The sequence below is a fragment of the Salvelinus fontinalis genome, chromosome 41 (genome assembly GCF_029448725.1).
Source record: "Salvelinus fontinalis isolate EN_2023a chromosome 41, ASM2944872v1, whole genome shotgun sequence".
NCBI lineage: Eukaryota > Metazoa > Chordata > Actinopteri > Salmoniformes > Salmonidae > Salvelinus > Salvelinus fontinalis.
Window position 1 is genome coordinate 21,113,040 of NC_074705.1, and position 21,930 is coordinate 21,134,969.

At 40.8% G+C, this 21,930-nt stretch overlaps 1 protein-coding gene across 1 annotated transcript; it reads left to right on the forward strand.

The window, feature by feature from the left end:
* The first annotated feature begins 1,783 nt into the window (after nucleotides 1–1,783).
* Nucleotides 1,784–21,545, forward strand: plekha3 (pleckstrin homology domain containing, family A (phosphoinositide binding specific) member 3). Its single transcript, XM_055908622.1, has 8 exons — nucleotides 1,784–2,138; nucleotides 5,491–5,607; nucleotides 5,857–6,012; nucleotides 10,046–10,191; nucleotides 13,605–13,778; nucleotides 17,774–17,817; nucleotides 18,044–18,159; nucleotides 20,209–21,545. Exons 1-8 carry the CDS (start codon nucleotides 2,099–2,101, stop codon nucleotides 20,340–20,342), a joined length of 927 nt encoding a protein of 308 aa, XP_055764597.1. The 5' UTR covers nucleotides 1,784–2,098; the 3' UTR covers nucleotides 20,343–21,545.
* Nucleotides 21,546–21,930: the final 385 nt, after the last annotated feature.

Sequence of the window (21,930 nt, forward strand, 5' to 3'; positions counted from 1 at the left end):
GACACTGGGCCAATTGTGCACGGCCTTATGGGACTCCCAATCACGGCCGGTTGTGATACAGCCCAGGATATAACCACGGTCTGTAGTGACACCTCTACCACTGAGATGCAGTGCCTTAGACCGCTGTGCCACTCTGGAGCCCTGATGCTTTTAGTGAGAGGTTTAATGCTTTAATATTTTAAGCCCTCAAAATTCATATTCATTTACAAATAGGCACGTTTTATTTTATCTGGCTTGCCATTCCAAATAAAGTGAAATAATTTTTGCTCAAATAATTTTAAAGACAAATTGTTTTCCATGTGCCGGGCCATAAATAAGATAGGTAAACTGGGATGTGTTCTAAAGAATGAATCATGGTGATTTTTCCACAAATAGACAGGTATTTTCCTTACCATAGTAGCAAAATCGTATCTATTTTTGCTAACTTTCTGTTCAAATTTGTTGTATTAAGTTATTTTATTTCTTTAGGGACCTTTTAATTAACATTTTGATGTAACCTTCAATCGGTCCAAATAACTGTCTGGTAATGTATTATGTCAAAAAAGGAGTTATTATTGTAATTCATTTTTATTAATCGAAATTACATTTGATGATTTAAACAATAACTGTGACCATTATTATTTTATGTAAAATTGTTATGTCTTCTAATCAAATTAGAAGTTTTAAGAAGAAGAAAAAAGATTCACAATAATTCAATTTACAACAATAGGCACAATAGTTTCACAATATCATATAAACAAAGGCCTGCGCAGGATTTACAATGAAAATAATAGGATACATAAAAAGAAAATACAAAAAAAAAGAGTAGAACAGTACATACTGTAGCAGGGGTTCTCATAAAATCAGATTTGCATCCATAACAGTTGTCTGAAGTTTACATATTTTTTTGTTCTTCATCAATTTAAGAGATTCTGTATAAATGTGGAATTCATGTTGGAAAACAAAGTTGTGGATAGCCTTCGTAAATGTCACTTTGTGGATAAAAAAATGGGCAATATTTATTACATTGGTCAGAAATTCCGAATTTGAATATTTTATAATATCACCATATACAGTATATGATATAATTGCTTGAAAACGCTATCTCTGTCTTGAAGAGCAGTCCAGCATGTTTGGGTGAAGGTACAGGAGAAGAATACATGCATGGTCCGCAGTTTTGACCAAGGTTGAAACGAAGCCTTAGAAATTAACTGGATGGATAAATAGTATTGAGAATTTTTAAGTGCACTTTAGTTTACAGGGGAAGCTAAGACAAATCGTTTTTATTGCAATGGACAGGCCGCCTACTGGTCTTCTTTCTTGGATTAACTGCCAGTTACCTCATCTCACCAAAAGCAGGGGGTATGAAATCAAATCGATTATAGAGTTCGCCAGTTTGTAGTCCAGGAACCCGGAAATGAGTTTCCTCTGGTTTGTTCAACCATCCCTTTGGAATAAATGCCAAAATAAGGTCTGAGGTTGACACAGGTTTAGGAGATGCATAACTTTTTGTTATATGAGATAATATTAGTCAGTTAACATTACCTTTATGAATAGGCCTTTGTGCTTTTTTTATTACATAAATTCTTCAAAATTCACAAAAAGTGAAATTAGCTGATGAAAATGAACGCATAGAACAAAACGTATAAGATCTAAACCTGTGTTTAAAACATAACTTATTTTCAGAGTTTACGCTATTACTATTTCTCTCTTCCATGTAGGATAATTACGGGGTGTAAAGTTGTGCTTGTAAAGAAGGCATCTAAATCAAACGAGAGCTTGTATTTTGAAGGCTCAAAACGGACGTGACGTTATTTTTGTTTACAAATATAGCTAGCTAGCTAGGAAGCAATCCGCTGGCAAATGTTTATTCAACGCTAGTTCAATTACAAAACGATAACAAAATGAACGGAGTTTACACTGTGTTGTTGGCTGACGCATAGTAATTCACATGGCACTATATACTGTGAGGTTAACATACATATTTAGTTTGGTTTTACCTAGCTATCATCATGAAGTTGGCAAGCTAAATGGCTTATTAGCTTTGGTACGTTATCAGTATTAGCTAGTGACGAGATTTTTGGGGACGTGGATCGTGTGGTATTTCTGCAAGCTCATTATGGAAGGAGTTCTCTATAAGTGGACAAATTATATGACAGGTAACGTTATGCATTTAATGTGTTTGGTCCATAGTTTAGCTAGCTAGCTTGACTATCTCGTTAGCATAGCTGTCACACTGACATTCAATTTAGCTAAGCTAACGTTAGCTTAGATACACAACCTACCTCTGCTTGTCTGCCCTTCACAGCCCTTGCTGTGTCATTTGATATATGTGTAAGGTAACTAACTTATACGATTCTTACTAACTTACAACCTACACTTATAAGCTAGCTAACTTTGCACTAACCGACTAAACTCAACGATTTACGATGGAGTTGGGCTGTGACTAGTGCTGTGCTTGTGGGCGGACTGGAGCTGTCACATACAATTACCAATGTTGTGTGTAATTGCGGGCTGTTCTTTGGGTGCTGAAATCAGTCGTTTTTTTATGTGACGTTGATGTTCCAGTCTGCCCACACTAGTCAATTGTGTATGATTGCGACCTGCAATTCGGGGCGTTCCTGCATGTGGGCATTCACCCCCCCCCCCCCCCCCCCCCATGCATGGGCCCCCCATGCCGTCTTCATGCTTCTGTGACACTTTTGATATTCTGGATTTCCCCTGATTGCCTATGCGATTAAAATATTGTCAAAAGGGAAATACAAGTATTATCAACGGTTTTTGGGGGTGAAGAACACTGTACCAGTGTCCTAGATATCTATCGGTGTCTCCCGCCTGCTGTGCATCGGAGTCCTCCTAGTTGGGTCATTCCTACATTGCAGTACCTTTTGGACCTCATAACTTTAGAATACAAAACAAATATTTGTATATATTTTTTTATTCAGGAAAAGGACATCTTTGACTTTCAGAAAAACATTTTGGTCAAACTAAGACACTTTGATCTATTTTAGGTGCATAACCCCATACAGTTATTGCATAATAATAACGGGGTGGAACCTAGCCTAAAGACCCTAGACATAGAAATTAACGTTTGGACCAGGAAAGTTTCCTTTCACAACCTCTATGAGCCAGAATGCTGAATAAAATCATACTTTACCGGTTGTCTGTGTGGTTGGTCCTTTTGCAGATAGGAATGTGAGACAAAATATTCCCAGAGTAGTGTTATCAACCCGACCTAAAGTAGGCCTATGCTGGTCTGTTTATCGTTTGTATTTCTGGTTTTTATTTTCAATACTGATGCAATTCGCATGTGACAAACACTTACACAATATGGCCGAGCCTAACCGAACGGCAAACACTTCCAGCTGATTGTGAGGAAATGTGCTTCGGTCGACTACATTTGGTTATGTTCGGCTATTTTTTACATATTGAGCATCACGTGCAATGCATCAACAGATTAAAAACACAAGCGACAGAACCCACCGCGCCACAAAAAGTGGGGTAAACAACACTTTCCTGTGGATACCCTATCTCCACCTCCTACCGACAAAAGAACCAATAGCATGTACAACCAGTAAATTAAGTGTCAATATAATTTTATTTAACTTTCTGCCTCTTAGAGACTATTGCCTCTTTTTTACAGCGACTTCTTTCAGAGTGATATTCATAATTAACCATGGAAACAGTGATATTTAGGCAAGGTAGAACCTAACAGGGTGGAAATGTGTAGCCTTAATTAGCCATAGCTCTGTGGGTGATTGAGATTAAACTAGCATAATGGTAAACATTTGAACAGGTTTTGAACTTCTATATGAAATGTATTTTAACATTTAGAAAATGTGTTACATTTTCTATAAAATTTAGCCTAATAGGGTGGAAATGCATGTGTGAGACAGACAAGTGTCATGAAACATGGGAAAATAAATCAAACCGAGTGTTTTATATCTATTTAGCTTTGCACCATTGTTTTCCCACCAAACAACAACATGAACATAGAAATAGGAGTTATGGATATGACATTGTCATTGAAAGCAAGTCTAAAGATGTGCTATGCAGAAATCGCTCTGTCATTTTCTGTTGCTTAAATTCTAATAGAATGGGCTATTTTCAGTTCATGTGACAAAATAAGCAAGGTTGTTGTAGAGAATGATTGTACCATCTAAACAGTTGTGAAAAATATTTTCCATAACTAAAGATATTGTATTTTCAACTGTTTGAAGCTGGTGTACAAAACTGAGGCTAAAACTAAATTTAAGAATGGGAAGCATAGAAATAGCCCACATAGACTTGCTTTCTATGACAATTTCATCTCTATAACTCGTATTTCTATGTGAATTTGGTCAGGTCACCCAAACAGTTACAAATGACAGCTTTAAAGGAGAATTACTACAAACTAACAAGGTAGAAAGTGATATCAAGAATACAGAACATTTTAAATGCAATAAAAATAAATACAATCATGAAAAAAAAACTTTGAGATTTTATTAACTAGGACTATAAAATAATGACTTTTTGGGGGGGGGATTTTTTTTATGGCTTATATTTCTATTAGAAGTTGATGAATAACACCTGGGTACATGGCAAAAACACCCAAATCCACAGAAAAAGTATTCAAAATGCATAAAATGCCCTTTCAATATCCATATTTTGGTGTTTTTAAGGTAAAGGACACCTGATCTCATATTTAAATTTTTTTGGAATCACATTTTAAACTAAATAAGAACTGATATTTCCTGGCGACAGAACATGCACCGCAATGGAGGAATGACCCAGTTAACTAGTTAGCACACAGTGTCTTTTGCTCCCTCTTGCCAAACACCTGGCCTCACCATTGTTAACAGAACTGCAGAAAAGCAGTGCCTGACAGGCCGGGGCGAGGGATACTGTCTACCAGTGTGCTAGCTAGCTACCTATCCCGCCTGCTGCTTGCTGTGTAACGGAGTCCTAGCTTGCTAGCTAGCACCTATTGTCCTAAATGCCTGCCGAAGAACTGCCCTTGTTAACAGAACTGCAGGAAAACATTGCACGACAGGCGGGAGTGAAGAACACTGTTTACCATAGCTAGCGACCGTTGTCTCCCCGTCTCTTCTTCTGTGGAGTTTATTGTCAGTTGGCATCCATCATTATGGTGCATTATCGCCACCTACTGTACTGGAGCGCCCCCAACCCCCGCCTGTGTACCGGAATCCTAGCTTAAAAATGGACCGTTAGAAGTATAAAGAGGGATTCCTACATATGCAAGAATGCCCACGTGCAATTCTGCCCCAAATTGCAGGTCGCAATTGCCCCCTTCTCACACTAGTCACCGCTCAACTCCATCGTAAATTGTGGAGTTGAGTTTAGGCTACCTGGAAGAGAGTGTTTGACTAGGTGTTCTTGGTAATACTGGTTGGTTGTGTTGATATCTAGCTATGTTGATTCATCAGTTGTCTGCACAGGAAGAACCAACCTGTAAAAACAGAAGTTGTCAGTGCAAGAAGAACTAACCTAGCTCATCTGAAATGATTACAGGGTGGCAGCCACGCTGGTTTGTTTTAGACGATGGAATAATTTCCTACTATGATTCTCAAGATGATGTCTGCAAAGGGAGCAAAGGAAGTATTAAGATGTCCGTCTGTGAAATCAAAGGTATGATTTGTTTCTGAAAGGCCTATATTGTGCCACTCACCCAATGAATTTGGTAGTGGTTACATTTCTCAACTCCCATCCCTCAGCTGTTTTCCCAAACATTGGCAGGGTTTCTGCTTCATTGTTCTTTTAAATCCCAGATTGCCAGTTAAACCCCTCTAATCTCAGTACAGGTAGTATTTGCTATTGAAATCTCAATTTATGGTTGATTCTTGTGCTGAAGGGTTGTGTTGATGTATTTTTCATTAGTTCACCCCACTGACAATAACAGACTGGAACTGATCATACCAGGAGAGCAGCATTTTTACGTCAAAGCTGTCAATGCTGCCGAACGACAGAAGTGGCTTGTGGCACTTGGAAGTTCCAAAGCCGGCCTTGCTGACACGAGGGCCAATAAAGAAAAAGGTACTGACCCAGCAGTGTTTTCTTTGTTTGTCATTAATCTCCCTTGTGCTTGTCTCCCTCTCACATTGACCCTCATGCGTTCTCATTAAGTGTCCTAATTGAACATGTACTGTATAGGCCTATCTTTTAGGGTGTTTTCACATACTGTCCTCTTTAAAATAACCAATTGCAGTCCTTTTTAAAGTGAACTTTGGGGTAAAAAAAGAAGCTAAATAACTCACACCGGCCATCACAAAGCCTTGACCTCAATCCTATAGAAAATGTGTGGGCAGAACTGAAAAAGCGTGTGCGAGCAGGGAGGCCTACAAACCTGACTCAGTTACACCAGCTCTGACAGGAGGAATGGGCCAAAATGCACCCAACTTATTGTGGGAAGCTTGTGGAAGGCTACCTGAAACGTTTGACCCAAGTTCAGCAATTTAAAGGCAACGCTACAAAATACTAATTGAGTGTATGTAAACTTCTGACCCACTGGGAATGCGATGAATGAAATAACAGCTGAAAAAAATCATTCTCTCTAGTATTATTCTGACATTTCTCATTCTTAAAATAAAGTGGTGATCCTAACTGACCTAAGACAGGGAATTTTTACTAGGATTAAATGTCAGGAATTGTGAAACTGAGTTTAAAAGTAGTTGGCTAAGGTGTATGTAAACTGTCCTAACCAACTTGCCAAAACTATAGTTTGTTAACACAAAATTTGCGGAGTGGTTGAAAAATGAGTTTTAATGACTTTAACCTAAGTGTATGGAAACTTCCGACTTCAACTGTAAGTGAACTGGCATTGTGGCGTCGTGACAACAACCTCTCCCTCAACGTCAGAAAAACAAATTAGTTGATTGTTGACTTCAGGAACCAGAGGAGGGAGCAGGAGAGTCAAAAGTTTTAAGTTCCTCTGTGTCCACATCACGAGGACTTGTCATGGACCAACTACACTCTTGTCAAGAGTGCAGCTGAAGAAATTCGGTATGTTGCCCCGGGTCCTCAAGGTTTTACCACTTTGAGAGCGTCCTGACCAGTTGCATCACGGCCTGGTACGTTAATTGCTTCGTCCACGACCACAATGCCCTCTAGCAGGTGGTGAAGATGGCCCAATACATCACTGGGACCGTACTCCCACCCATCCAGGACATCTACTCAAAATGTTGCCTGAGGAAGGACCCCATCGTCAAGGACCCCACACACCCCCAGCCACAACCTGCTCTGATTCTCCGCACCCTTTTCAGGACCCTGTCTTTAAAAGATAATTCGTAAAAATCCAAATAACTTCACAGATCTTCATTGTAAAGGGTTTAAACACTGTTTCCCATGTTTGTTCAATGAACCATAAACAATTAATGAACATGCACCTGTGGAATGGTCGTTAAGACACTAACAGCTTACAGACGGTAGGCAATTAAGGTCACAGTTATGAAAACTTAGGACACTAAAGAGGCCTTTCTACTGACTCTGAAAAACACCAAAAGAAAGATGCCCAGGGTGCCTCATCTGCGTGAACGTGCCTTAGGTATGCTGCAAGGAGGCATGAGGACTGCAGATGTGGCCATGGCAATAAATTGCAATGTCCTTACTGTGAGACACCTAAGACCGCGCTACAGGGAGACAGGATGGACAGCTGATCATCCTCGCAGTGGCAGACCACGTGTAACAACACCTGCACAGGATCGGTACATCTGAACATCACACCTGTGGGACAGGTACAGGATGGCAACAACAACTGCCCGAGTTACACCAGGAACGCACAATCCCTCCATCAGTGCTCAGACTGTACGCAATAGAGAGAGGCTGGACTGAGGGCTTGAAGGTCTGGGAGGGTGTTCTGAGGCAGTGTCACAGCATCAATGGACTGAGCTTGTTGTCATTGCAGGCAATCTCAACGCTGTGCGTTACAGGGAAGACATCCTCCTCCCTCATGTGGTACCCTTCCTGCAGGCTCATCCTAACATGGCCGTCCAGTATGACAATGCCACCAGCCATACTGCTCGTTCTGTGCGTGATTTCCTGCAAGACAGGAATTGTCCGTGTTCTGCCATGTCCAGCGAAGTGCCCGGATCTCAATCCCATTGAGCACGACGGGACCTGTTGGATCGGAGGGTGAGAGCTAGGGCCATTCCCCCCAGAAATGTCAGGGAACTTGCAGGTGCCTTGGTGGAAGAGTGGGGTAACATCTCACAGCAAGAACTGGCAAATCTGGTGCAGTCCATGAGGAGGAGATGCACTGCAGTAGTTAATGCAGCTGGTGGCCACACCAGATACTGACTGTTACTTTTGATTTTAACCCCCCTTTTTGTTCAGGGACACTATTCCATTTCTGTTAGTCACATGTCTGTGGAAATTGATCAGTTTATGTCTGTTGAATCTTATGTTCATATGAATATTTACACATGTTAAGTTTGCTGAAAATGAACGTAGTTGACAGTGAGAGGGCGTTTCTTTTTTTTGCTGAGTTTACGTTCATGCTACACACATTTCACAACTGCTGCTACCAGGCTCTTATTATACTGCTCAGATTAAACACTGCCCTGCCCCCCTTCCACAATACACTTGTAAATATTAGACTTCCTGTATTATACCAATGCTAAAATATTTATTCTATTCTACTAAGCCATTTACTTTATTTTATTATTTCTTATTGTTGCATTGTCGAGAAGGAACCTCCAAGTAAGCATTTCGTTGGACGATGTATACCATGTGTATCCCGTAAATACAACTAATAAAACTTCAAAACTAACATTTTGAAAGCTAATAGATTGCATTTAGTTAAAAGATGAGACAATTCTAATCAGAACATAATATTAGCATGTAAATATTATTGGTAACAGAATAAATAGCAGAAGAATACTGCAGATTAAATAATGCTGTAATGGCGAAGGTGCATAAAGATGGCGGAATTCAGATATGAAGTCTTTGTTTGGGCACTATCCACAGAGTTTTTAATCTGTGACGTGATACAATGTACCTATAAATCAGCACAATCTAGTTTTTCATTTTTTTCTAATTGCGCCCGTCTTTGAACTTGTATTGGGATCATTCATGTACAGTGCCTTCAGAAAGTATTCACACCCCTTGACTTTTTACATGTTTTGATGTGTTACATCCGTAATTTGTAGGCTATAAAAATAAAGAGAGCCGCACACTCAAGCTCCCAGTGATTTATTTGGTAAACCTGAATTTTTCTCTCGCAGGCCTACAAACAATACCCAATAATGTCTAAGTGGAATTATGTTTTTCTGAAATGTTTACAAATGAAATGTCTCGAGTCAATAAGTATTCAACCCCTTTGGTATGGCAAGCCTAAATACGTTCAGGAGTAAAATAATTGCTTAAATGAATTTCACTTTCAGCAGAACAATAACCTTAAAACACATGGCCAAATCTACATTGGATTAGATCACATATTGCAAACAAATAATCTGATTATCGTGCCAGTACAAATCTCTACACATATTTGGGAATTTCTCTCCATCAAATCGCTAATCAATATCCAAAAACGGACACGTTTTCCCCTTGAACTTTCTCATCATCATCTCTGTTTTGTGGCACCAATGTGAGGGGCATGGCAGGGGAAGTGTTGCAGTAGTCTGTGTGGTGCGGGAATAATGACAAGTGAACCTGGGGAGCTTTGTGTTCACATTGCCCTTAAAAAGGGAACCGAACTTAGATGAGGGATCATGTGTTACCTTAACCTGGATGTCAGTCTGTTTATGCTCTCTTGCTGACTAATCCTTATGGAATTGTGATGCCAAATGACAGCAATGAAGTTGGAAATGGCTGTGTGTCCCCTTCAAGCATATCGCAATCGTGGCCGCAATGGTAAAAAAAAATATGGAGATGTATGCCCCAGAAAGACCCCATCTCCCCCGCAGGGAGACCCCCCTCACCGCTAACTCTGACACTGCTGCTGGAAAAAATCCTAGGGGGAAACTGAAGAGCACCAACAGATCTAGGACCACCGACCAGGCTAGAGTTACAGTACCTTACCTTAAAGGGCCTCTCACTAACATAACAGTGTTCTGTTTTTTTTTATTGGAAGAAATAACAGAGACGACAGAATCTCTGAAAACGAAGATGTCCGAGCTGCGTCTCTACTGTGACTTGCTAATGCAGCAGGTCCACACGATACAGGAGTCTGTGGGCCAGGAGGACCAGGAAGGAGACCACTCCAATTCCAGCTCGGAGGTAACTATACCTGCATGGTTTTAGCTAGGCTGTGTCCCAAATGGCACCCTATTTCTTACATACTGCACTTATTTTGCCCGGAGACCTATGGGCCCTGGTCAAAAGTAGTGCACTGTATGGAATAGGGTGCCATTGGGATGCAGCCCTAGTGTTGGCTGTCAGAAATCACCAGCGTGGCGGCAGGTAGCCTAGTGGTTAGAGTATTGGGCCAGTAACCGAAAGGTTGCTAGATGGAATCCCTGAGCTGATGAGGTAAAAATCTGTCGTTCTGCCCCTGAACAAGGCAGTTAACCCACCGTTTCCCAGGCGCCGAAGACGTGGATGTCGATTATGCCAGCACCCCCCCCCCCCCCCCCCCCCCCCCCCCCCCCCCCCACCTCTCTGAATCAGAGGGGTTGGGTTAAATGCGAAAGACACATTTCAGTTGAATGCATTCAGTTATACAACTGACTAGGTATCCACCTTTCCCCATTTGCTCTTTCACTCTTCATCTACGCCAAATGAAGTCGTGGTAGTGCCACTGTACTCGAGATCAAAGCGACAGGCCAAGATCTGGACGGTTGCCGGTGTGAATCCCTGGGCTGGCGAGAAAATATTTGGTGCAAGCTGGTACTGCAGTTGTGCCTTTGAGCAAGGCACTCATCGTGGGTGTTTGGTGTGTCTGCAAGCCCAGGGTTGAGCCAGAGCTCCAGACTAACGTTTCCCCCTGGTGGCACTGGAGCCAGTAACTTTTTCAGTTGGTGGCACTAGCAGCAATTTGGTCGGGGTCACGCAATAGAAAGTAATTTAGATGTGCAATGCTAGTGTAATGGACTGATATAGTATTCAATAAATACGTTGTTACATATAACATGTCCAAGCAGGAATGCGTAATTCAATATATTTTTGGTATGTAACATAATCCAGTGATTGTCATGAATGGTTGATAATTAATTATTGTTATGTTTTACTGTCAAAATAGGACTCCAGAATTAAATTGGTACTAATTCACCACCTAAGGGAGTGAACATTTCAAACACATTAGCTAGATTGCTGACTAAAAATATAACACCTACTGCTTGTGTTGCCATGTATTAATCTAACAGTATATTAAATGTTCCCAATGAGGCCTAGTGCACTCGTGATGGCTGATATGCAGTTCGCACGCTCCGTATTTCAAAGCCATATCAGACATCTTGATTGTAAAACAGTGTGCTTTGAGCTAAATATTGAGAGTTGAGAAATAATAAGTATACCTACAGAAGCCGAGATCCTCCTATTTTTTGCATGGACAGCGGCTTGCTTCCAAAGTTGTTTTACCCCCGCAATTACATTTTTAAATGTTATACAATCATAATGCATTTTTTCGGGGTGCACGAGGGGGGAGAAGAGGGTGTGAGAGACTCACTCATTGCATCAGCCGGCCCCATCAAAACAGGCACAGTGGCAGGCCAGACAATTTCATTACAGGAACCATGAGGATAATGCACTTTACTGTTTGACAAAAGCATGGGTTTATCCACCCAAAACATTTGAAGTTTTGATTGAGGTGACCAGGTAAAATGTGCAACTCTCACCGGTATGTCCAATTTTAAAAATGTAACCTTCACAGCCAAGTCAAAGGGTCGTGAAATGTGACTAAAATGGTTGTAGTTTGGAGCGTTGTAAACTCTTCAAGCACTTTTTAGTAACAAATTGTGTTGCCAATTTAAGGAGTAGTTTCTTCACACCACCTAAGAAGGCCTGAGGCACATGTAGTAATACACTGCTCAAAAAAATAAAGGGAACACTAAAATAACACATCCTAGATCTGAATGAATGAAATATTCTTATTAAATACTTTTTTCTTTACATAGTTGAATGTGCTGACAACAAAATCACACAAAAATGATCAATGGAAATCAAATTGATCAACCCATGGAGGTCTGGATTTGGAGTCACACTCAAAATTAAAGTGGAAAACCACACTACAGGCTGATCCAACTTTGATGTAATGTCCTTAAAACAAGTCAAAATGAGTCTCAGTAGTGTGTGTGGCCTCCACGTGCCTGTATGACCTCCCTACAACGCCTGGGCATGCTCCTGATGAGGTGGCGGATGGTCTCCTGAGGGATCTCCTCCCAGACCTGGACTAAAGCATCCGCCAACTCCTGGACAGTCTGTGGTGCAACGTGGCGTTGGTGGATGGAGCGAGACATGATGTCCCAGATGTGCTCAATTGGATTCAGGTCTGGGGAACGGGCGGGCCAGTCCATAGCATCAATGCCTTCCTCTTGCAGGAACTGCTGACACACTCCAGACACATGAGGTCTAGCATTGTCTTGCATTAGGAGGAACCCAGGGCCAACCGCACAAGCATATGGTCTGACAAGGGGTATGAGGATCTCATCTCTGTACCTGATGGCAGTCAGGCTACCTCTGGCGAGCACATGGAGGGCTGTGCGGCCCCCCAAAGAAATGACCCACCGCCAAACCGGTCATGCTGGAGGATGTTGCAGGCAGCAGAACGTTCTCCACGGCGTCTCCAGACTCTGTCACGTCTGTCACATGTGCTCATGTGCTCAGTGTGAACCTGCTTTCATCTGTGAAGAGCACAGGGCGCCAGTGGCGAATTTGCCAATCTTGGTGTTCTCTGGCAAATGCCAAACGTCCTGCACGGTGTTGGGCTGTAAGCACAACCCCCACCTGTGGACGTCGGGCCCTCATACCACCCTCATGGAGTCTGTTTCTGACCATTTGAGCAGACACATGCACATTTGTGGCCTGCTTGAGGTCATTTTGCAGGGCTCTGGCAGTGCTCCTCCTTGCACAAAGGCGGAGGTAGCGGTCCTGCTGCTGGGTTGTTGCCCTCCTATGGCCTCCTCCACGTCTCCTGATGTACTGGCCTGTCTCCTGGTAGCGCCTCCATGCTCTGGACACTACGCTGACAGACACAGCAAACCTTCTTGCCACAGCTCGCATTGATGTGCCATCCTGGATGAGCTGCACTACCTGAGCCACTTGTGTGGGTTGAAGACTCCGTCTCATGCTACCACTAGAGTGAAAGCACCGCCAGCATTCAAAAGTGACCAAAACATCAGCCAGGAAGCATAGGAACTGAGAAGTGGTCTGTGGTCACCACCTGCAGAACCACTCCTTTATTGGGGGTGTCTTGCTAATTGCCAATAATTTCCACCTGTTGTCTATTCCATTTGCACAACAGCATGTGAAATGTATTGTCAATCAGTGTTGCTTCCTAAGTGGACAGTTTGATTTCACAGAAGTGTGATTGACTTGGAGTTACCTTGTGTTGTTTAAGTGTTCCCTTTATTTTTTTGAGCAGTGTATATTAGGCTTAATATTGTGTATATTTATGTCTTTTATTTTTGTCTGTGCCCAATCTCCAATTGTAGTTGACTGATTCGCCTCTCCTTGTCTTTTCTTTGTTGCTCCAGACTCTGAATGAGGCCTCCTCTTTACTGAGTGCCACGTGTAACACCTTCATCAAAACACTGGAAGAATGTATGAAGATGGCCAACTCCAAATTCAAGACAGACATGGTGCTGTTGAACCCTCCAGACGATATGATGATGTCCCCTGTTTCTCCGTCCCCAATACAGATGGCCCGGGTAGGATGGTATTCAATATACTGTCTAGTGAAGGTTCCCCTAGGTACAGATCTTGGATCAGATTCCCCTCCCCAATCCAATTAGTGGGGAAAATGCAACACTTGACCCATGATCAATGTCTAGGGGCAACTTCACCATGTTCTGTACAGCTTCATCACAGGGGTGTGCACATTAAGGCATGCAACAAACAACGTTTTAAAACATATTGCAAAATGAGCATTTCGTATTGGAAAATTACAGGTTGTCACTCCGTTTCAATCTGTTTTCTCCCATTTGGTGCCTAATGAACACTACCCAGATGTCTTATCTCTTTATCTCTTATCTCTTCTTATCTGTTTCATCCTTGCTTGACTTGATCCAAAGCATAGCTATACAGTCCCCTATGTATGCTAAACAAGAATATAAGCTCAACATGCAACAATTTCAAAGATTTGCATTTCATATCCCCATGTTAGAAATAACTTTACCCGCTCTGAGAAACAAGCCCCTAAATCTGCAGAATGACACCTCTATAATCATCCACCCAGTGGACAAGGGAGGTGCTTTTACTGTACAAGAATATGCTGTCTATAAAACTGAATTACTCAGGCAACTGAATTATCAGACGTTCTATAAGAGACTCACTACAAACCCAACAAAACAATTTTTGGCTGTAATCTAACACACTGTCACCAAGTGCATGCGCAATGGTGATATCACCAAAAGAGAACACAGATTATTGCGTAAAAAAAGCTCTACGCTGGTAATCTGCACTCCCTAAAATACTGTTTAATTACAATACCTTCAGAAACTATTTACACCACTTGACTTTTTCAACATTTTGTTGTTACAAAATGGGATTAAAATGGAAACGATCTACACAAAATACTTTGTAAAGTCAAATTGGAAGAAAAATTATAACATTTGTAAAAAATGATTGATAATTGAAACACTAATATCTTGATTAGATAAGTATTCAACCTCCTTTAATACATGTTATACCTTTGGGAGCAATTACAGATGTGAGTCTTTCTGGGTAAGTCTGTGAAAGCTTTCCTCACCTGGATTGTGCAATATTTGCTCATTATTCTTTTCTAAATTCTTCAAGTGCCGTCAAATTGGTTGTTTATCATTGCTAAACAACCATTTTGAGGTCTTGCCATAGATTTTCAAGCAGATTTAAGTCAAAACTGTAACTTGGCCACTCATGAACATGGTAAACAACTCCAGTGTAGATTTGGCCTTTTGTTTTAGGTTATTGTCCTGCTGAAAGTTGAATTCATCTCCCAGTGTCTGGTGGAAAGCAGACTGAACCAGGTTTTCCTCTAGGATTTTGCCTGTGCTTAGCTCCATTCTGTTTCTTTTTTATCCTGGAAAACTCCCCAGTCCTTAATGATTACAAGCATACCCATAACATGATGCAGCCACCACTATGCTTGCAAATATGGAGAGTGGTACTCAGTAATGTGTTGTATTGGATTTGCCCCAAACATAACACTTTGTAATCAGGAAAAAAGTTAATTGCTTTGCCACATTTTTTGCATTATTACTTTAGTGTCTACTTTACTGCCTTTAGTGCCTTCCATGTTTTGGAATATTTTTTTTATTCTGTACAGGCTTCCTTTTCACTCTGTCAATTAGGTTAGTATTGTGGAGTAACTACAATGTTGTTGATTGATCCTCAGTTTTCTCCTATCACAGCCATTAAACTCTGTAACTGTTTTAAACTCACCATTGGCCTCATGCTGAAATCCCTGACAACTAAGTTAGGAAGGACGTCTGTATGTTTGTATTGACTGTGTGTTGATGCACCATCCAAAGTGTAATTAATAACTTCACCATGCTCAAAGGGATATTCAATGTCTGTTTTTTTGTATTTTTTTTATCCATCTACCAATAGGTGCACTTCTTTGCGAGTCATAGGTAAACCTCCCTGGTCTTTGTGGTTGAAACTGTTTGAAATTCACTGCTTGACTGTGGGACCTTAAAATGATTTGTATGTGTGAGGTACATAGATGAGGTAGTCATTCAAAAATCAAGTGGATCCCTGCAATGCAAGGATTTATTTAACAACACTCTATCCATTGCACATGGTTCTCCCTCTCAAGCGCTCCTTCTCAAGGATGCTTTCAGATCGATATATATTTTTTGCCTAACCATCAAGTTAGTAGGTTATTGTCATCGGTGCGATTTGAAAATCAGATAGCTTCCTTATGTTTCAGTAAACCATTAGCCAACACTTTAAAGATTAAATTAAATGTCATGAAAGTTTACTACCGCTTCATTTTATTTCAGTGATTTAAATACATTTTTTCCTCTTATTGTAAACTGTGGGCTATTAACTATTAAATTAAAGGCCTATCACGAACCTGTTTTTGTAGGTGATTTTGGTAGCCTGATAAAAGCATGTTGTTCGCAGCATAAACCAGCCTATTATCTCGGAAATTCATGAATTTGTTGGTGATGGATACTTTACTTTAGGCTACTGTTAAAGAACTCACAGGCTATTTCTCTGCCAGAGCGCGTAAGATAACTAGTCCTACCGGTAAATGCGGTCTAAGCAATTTTCTTATCACGTTACCTCCCTACATTGATTCTATTGATGGAAAACCGTTGTTTACGTGTAGTGTTGCACACATTTAATTCTAGCTCACAATCAAGGACGGCTGTGTATTCCGTACAGCAATGGTGAAGTGTAGGCCTACGACTATGCAGCCTTGTGACACTGTCCTGCTGGACTCTGTGCCGGTCCCTACTTAAATGTAATAGATTTTTTTGAAATAACATCCACACAAGGTGACGGCTTTATCTCAATGCATTTTTCAATTTGAGGCTTTTCAAATATATTACGTACCTCTTTTCTCTTGTCTATATTCTCACTACTATTCCTTTATGTAATTAAGCTTTTACATGTGTATTTTTCTGTCTTTTATAATAATTCAAATATATTTGTAGAGCACATTTCCCACACTCATTGCACATGTGAAGCTTGTTGGTGCTTGTTGCTGTGCGCAAAATCAATTGACTGTGGCAGTTTGAGATGATTATTTATGAAAAGAAGCTCATAGTGGCCTTTTATTTACTATTTATTTCTGAGATTATAGCTTAATTAAATTGATTTATGTTATGGTGTTTCTATTCCAAGAAAAACATTTGACAGTAGCCTATTTATTGCCTACCTAAAACATCTGTTAATACATTTAAAGTCCTTCAAAATTGAAATTACATTTCCTATAGTTAGAAAGTAGAATATAAACTAGATATCGACTACTGTGGGTGGAGTAGGCTAAATGATTACAACTGAATAGGCCTAATTGAAATAGTGATAGAGGAAACGAAAAATGCTAGGCAGAGCATGGCCAGAACTTGTGGCTGAGCAGTACCAGAGTGACATTGGAGCGGAAGAGAAGGCCGACACCATTTTTTTTATCTGCTCAAATTACGCTCTGCGGCCTATTTACATGCTCTGGCATTCAAAAGCAGCCCTGCATGATCAAAGAACTGTCAATTAATAATCATATCAATGGATGGAATGGCTGCAACAACCATTACACGGTCTGACAAGCTACGTAACAAATGAGGCCTAATTAGACAAAATAACAATTAAGTCATTCAAACGAGATAAGTGGTTGAAACTACTTATACTAATTTGTTTAAAATGGATACTATCGTTTGAATGACAAACGAGATACAAATTGTTTGAAAAATATACTAAAAGTCGTTTGAACAAGATACTAAGTTATTCAAACGATATACTAAGTCGTTCTAATGAGAATTCCAAGAGTGTACAATTATTTATTTTTTGCCTCTGGCTTCTGTAGACTTGAACAGGGACTGTGTTTTAGTTTCCTATGTTACTTACTTTTGATACAACGGTTTTGGAATATACCACAATTGTGGATGTTCGCTTTTATGCTGCTGTGAATAGGCTCAATGTAGGAATCAATTTTAAAGTCCTTGATATTCAGTGATAGGCACAGGTACTAACGGTGTCCATTTCCTTTTTTCATTTGCAGATGAAGCGGTCCATAAGTTACCCGGGCACGTACAATTTTGACAGGTATTCTTGCGTACAGAAAACATTCCACTGGTTCTACTACAAAGGTCCTTGTCATTACCCGTGTGCTTCTAGGTGTAGAGTGAATTTGCCCTTAGACGCTGATCTTGGGACAGTTTTATATTTCCCCCACTAATGGTTAGGGTTGGGGAAGCTGATCCTAGATCTGTATCTAGGGGAAAATTCACCCTGGAGCTGTGTTTCTAAGTGAAGCCTTTGTCATTTCCAGGTCTGGTCTCCCGCCAAAGGAGGGTGTGTTATCAGGTCAAAGGTCAACCCAGAGGAGGACACGGACTTGTTCGGACACAGAGGCTCACAGTGACAGCTGTGTTTATGAGATGGACCGTAAGAGATATGAATGAACAAACACACACGCACACTGCTCCCCTCAAACATTACAGTAATTACCAAATTATGTCACTTCTCAGACTCTACGTTTGTGAATTCACATACCAGACATCTTCCATGTGTTTTAATTTTATTTATTCATATACCTACCCTGCCTTTCTAAGGTCTTCGAAAGCCAAGTTAACAAACAGATCACCGACCATTTCGAATCCCACTGTACCTTCTCCGCAATGCAATCTGGTTTCCGAGCTGGTCATGGGTGCACCTCAGCCATGCTCAAGGTCCTAAACGATATCATAACCACCATCGATAAGAGACATTACTGTGCAGCTGTATTCATCGACCTGGCCAAGGCTTTCAACTCTGTCAATCACCACATTCTTATCTGCAGACTCAACAGCCTTGGTTTCTCAAATGACTGCCTCGCCTAGTTCCCCAACTACTTATCAGATAGAGTTCAACGTGTCAATTCAGAGGACCTGTTATCCGGACCTCTGGTAGTCTATAGGGGTACTACATGGTTAAATTCTCGGGCTGACCCTTTTTTCTGTATATATCAATGATGTTACTCTTGCTGCGGGTGATTCCTTGATCCACCTCTACGCAGACGACACCATTCTGTATACTTCTGGCCCTTTGGACACTGTGTTAATTAACCTCCAGACAAGCTTCAATGCCATACAACTCTCCTTCCATGGCCTCCAACTGCTCTTAAATGCAAGTAAAACTAAATGCATGCTCTTCAACCGATCGCTGACCGCACCTGCCCGCACCTGCCCGCCCGTCCAGCATCACTACTCTGGACGGTCTTGACTTAGAATAGGTGTCTGGTTAGACTGTAAACTCTCCTTCCAGACTCACATTAAGCATCTCCTATCCAAAATTAAATCTAGAATCGGCTTCCTATTTTGCAACAAAGCATCCTTCACTCATGCTGCCGAACATACCCTCGTAAAACTGACTATCCTGCCGATCCTTGACTTCGGCGATGTCATTTATAAAATAGCCTCCAACACTCTACTCAGGAAATTGGATGCAGTCTATCACAGTGCCGTCCGTTTTGTCACCAAAGCCCCATATATTACCCACCACTGCGGCCTGTATGTTCTCGTTGGCTGGCCCTCGCTTCATATTCGTCGCCAGACCCACTGGCTCCAGGTCATCTAGAAGTCTTTGCTAGGTAAAGCCCCGCCTTATCTCAGCTCACTGGTCACCATACAGCACCCACCAGTAGCAAGCGCTCCAGCATGTATATTCCACTGGTCACCCCCAAAGCCAATTCCTCTTTTGGCCGCCTGTCCTTCCAGTTCTCTGCTGCCAATGACTGGAACGAATTGCAACAATCACTGAAGATGGAGACTCACATCTCCCTCGCTAGCTTTAAGCACCAGCTGTCAGAGCAGCTCACAGATCACTGCACCTGTACATAGCCCATCTATAAATAGCCCATCCAACTACTGCATCCCTATACTGTTATTTTTTTTCTTCTCCTTTGCACCCCAGTATCTCTACTTGCACATTCATCTTCTGCACATCTGTCACTCCAGTGTTTAATTGCTAAATTGTAATTATTTCGCCACTATGGCCTATTTATTGCCTTACCTCCCTTATCTTACCTAATTTGCACACACTGTATATATACTTTTTTTCTATTGTGTTATTGACGGTATGTTTGTTTATTCCATGTGTAACTCTGTGTTGTTGTTTGTGTCGCACTGCTTTGCTTTATCTTGGCCAGGTCGCAGTTGTAAATGAGAACTTGTTCTCAACTAGCCTACCTGGTTAAGTAAAGGTGAAATAAATAAAAAGTGTATTTTTTAGCATTTTGTTATGTTAGTTCAGTATTTTTCTTGCACACATACATTCCCTTTTTATAAGTTGTTAGTCGGGGCTGGTGTGTAGTAGGGGAGGACACAACGTACCGAAACACTTTGGATTCTAATTGGACAAGTTCATGTATGACGAGGCACCTCCGTTTCAAAATACTTTCTCCTGTATTCTCCTGCTGAAAATGAGCCTAGTCTCCATTTTGTCTCATCCATACAGGCACCGCTGTGCTGTGTCTCAATGCCAGTGTGAACGGGCACTCCTCCCACAGTATCCCTGAGGAGTGTGGTGCCATCAGTCCTACCAGTCCCAGAGCTATGTCAGACACTCCAGATACTGACCTGTCCATCTGACCTGTCCTGTCACTCACCAAATACATTGCAGTATCTTCAGATAAAGAGAGACTGGGCCCGAATTCACAAACCTTCAAAATAATATATTTTACAAGGTTCATAAGAAAATCATGAATTATTAAGAATATGTTTGTGAATTGCACTTATGAACAATCTTCTGGACTTTTTCTCTTTTTTTTTTTTCTTAAGAAGCTTCTTATTTTTTCTTTAGAAGTGTTTTGTGAATCCAGGTCCTGGAGTTGAGATTGGTAGTCTACTGTCAAGTGACTGGTCCGTCTGGTCAGTAGGCGTAGTACTGTCTATCTTTTATGAATAATGACTTGGCTAAAGCGTGAATAGTTGTGAATTCTGCAGAGCTGAATGTATCAGGTACTTCAGTTACTCCACTGAAGTTAGACTGATATGAGGCTACTGTAATGTGAGGTGTTACTAAGGTTGTGTTCATTAGGGCACGCAATGGAAAAAAAAGTTGTAAAACTAAAAAAAGAAAATGAGTGTTTCTAGTTGGACTCTAGTTGTCCTTCCCTGTCGTTTTCTTCCCTTCAGTGCCTAATGAACACTCCCCAGCTTTTATTGCTCACATACTGCAATGCAGTCACTGCTTGGCAATGCGTTAATGGTATTTTCAAAAAGTATTGTATTTTTTCCTGTGGAAGCTTTGCTTTGCACTTTAAGAATTATGGATCAGAACAAAGTCCTTTTTGAATGTTTGTACTATTCCAGGAAGTTTTATGTTATTATTACAGAATAAAATGTTTGGTTTGTTTGATATGCAACGTAATCCCTTAAATTTTAGGGTTGCTAACTGTGCCAAGGACCAATTCAGAATGTGTGGATGTGGTTACATTTTCATCAATGGGCTGAGTTGGCATGTATCTCCTGGTACACCGGAGGGCAGAGTTTGTCTATTTTAGACCATTCCATTGGTCCTAAAGTGATATCTCCACCCTCCCAAGTCACTGGGAGATGCAAAACAAACTCGGCCAATATTTTAAACTTGGCACGCCCCCAGTGTTCACCATATTGCTATGTGACAGACACTTTTTATTGATATTTTTTAAAGTTATATTTGCCATTCATGACATCCACCAAAAAAGAGTAATGCCTTACAGAGATTCTGGGCATGGAAGGAGTTCTGTGACTGTATGATATGATGTTGATGTTTGAAATGTAAAGATGCGTCTTAAAAATGAAGTGAAATCACTTGTTTGTATATCATTTCTACATTGATTGTATCATAATACTGTATTTAATCTGACAGAAGACGAAAGGTCGATGTTTTCATAGTCCAAAAGTCCAAAACTACTGTAAACCTCAATCTTGCAGGTGATTACATTTTTATTTTACTGAACAATGCATGAATAGTCACCTCTTTATAACACACCATGTTGAAGAAAAGTTCCTAATTAAACAATGCTGCCAGATTATATAATGAGGGTTATGGCAATTTTTGCACTTCCCACAATTATTTAGCACTATGAAAATGTCCTTAGGAAATATGTTGCAATGAGAAGCAGGGCTCATCTTCATAGTGTAGAAGTGCTGATCTAGGATCAGTTTTGCCTTTTAGATCATAATGAATAAAATT